The sequence below is a fragment of the Diaphorina citri genome, unplaced genomic scaffold (assembly GCF_000475195.1).
Source record: "Diaphorina citri unplaced genomic scaffold, Diaci psyllid genome assembly version 1.1 scaffold3644, whole genome shotgun sequence".
NCBI lineage: Eukaryota > Metazoa > Arthropoda > Insecta > Hemiptera > Psyllidae > Diaphorina > Diaphorina citri.
In genome coordinates, this window is record NW_007381044.1 from 15,306 (window position 1) to 16,666 (window position 1,361).

The 1,361-nt window shown below is 37.9% G+C and overlaps 1 protein-coding gene across 1 annotated transcript in view; it reads left to right on the forward strand.

The window, feature by feature from the left end:
• The window catches only part of LOC103520455, an 11,760-nt gene extending 10,459 nt beyond the window's left edge, over positions 1 to 1,301 (forward strand). Inside the window, exon 4 of the mRNA XM_026831566.1 lies at positions 877 to 1,301. Within this exon, the coding sequence (XP_026687367.1) occupies positions 877 to 1,074 (198 nt within the window). The 3' untranslated portion in view covers positions 1,075 to 1,301. The remainder of the gene's footprint in view (positions 1 to 876) is intronic.
• Positions 1,302 to 1,361: the final 60 nt, after the last annotated feature.

The window sequence follows — 1,361 nt, forward strand, 5'->3', positions numbered from 1 at the left end:
TAGGTAGGTAGGTAGGTATTATCTAGGTAGGTAGGTATTATCTAGGTAGGTAGGTAGGTATTATCTAGGTAGGTAGGTATTATCTAGGTAGGTAGGTATTATCTAGGTAGGTAGGTAGGTAGGTACGGTACATACACATAAATATCTTGGTACTTGGTAGGTTAGGTAGGAATTTCATGTTTTATTGGAAAAATTTTTGTGCAAAATAACATCGCTGACGCGTACTCTACACGGTAAAATTATTCCGTTAGCAAATTCAATGCACTAGTTTTAGTTTTCCGAGGGATTACTTTTATCTATGCAGGTAGATACCTACAGAGAGAAAATAGTAGTACTTAGTAATAGTAATAGTGCTTATTTATACTGCTCGCATAGGACTGTAAAGTCCCTTTACTCCAGCAGTAGGCTACTACTATTATTGTGGTCAATAACAACGGGCCTGGTACTCCCTCTCACGACTTCTACTCGGGGGAGCACGGCATTACTTTCTATTACCTCTTGTATGAATTTCTCATCGCTTTCTCTCTAATCCAAATTGAATTTTTGGCCTTTTAAAGATACTTTTTCGCCGTTTTGACTACAGATTTGGATTGTTCACAACTTTTTACATAGAAATCGGCCCTTTATTCATATTTTTTACCCAAATATAAACTTTTATTGTATAAATTTCCCATGATTTTATAATTATGTATTTCATTTATGGATTTCTCACTGCTTTCTCTCTATTTCTCAGTTTATATCAAATAGTAGTAACAACGGGCCTGGTACTCCCTCTCACGACTTCTACTCGGGGAGCGCGGCAGAGTTCCGGTCGAGTTACTATTGGGCAGAATATTTCATTTATGGATTTCTCACTGCTTTCTCTCTATTTCTCAGTTTATATCAAACAGTAGTAACAACGGGCCTGGTACTCCCTCTCACGACTTCTACTCGGGGAGCGCGGCAGAGTTCCGGTCGAGTTACTATGGGGAAGAATTGTGCAGTGCTGGAGGAGGGGGAGGGAGGAAGCAGCTGGAAGATGGAAAGACGGCAGGCGCTGGCAGTGAGAAAACCGGACCTCGATTGGGTGAGTGAAACTTTTAAAGAAAATTCATACTTGACTAGCTGGTGCAAAGTGACCCCATTTTGCGGTAGTCTGTTTTTTATTTTATTGTTATTTTTTTTTTTTATTATTAAATAGGTACTTAGACAGAATCGGTTCATTATTATTATTATTTTTTAAATTTCATTTTCTTTGTTACTATCAATATTTGACACACAAGATTTGTCCAGAAGAAAAGCCCCCACCCATCAAATAACACGAAAAAGAGGAAGAAAAGGCAGTTTGGCGAGCAAAACTCTAGAACTTTTTTTTTTTTTTT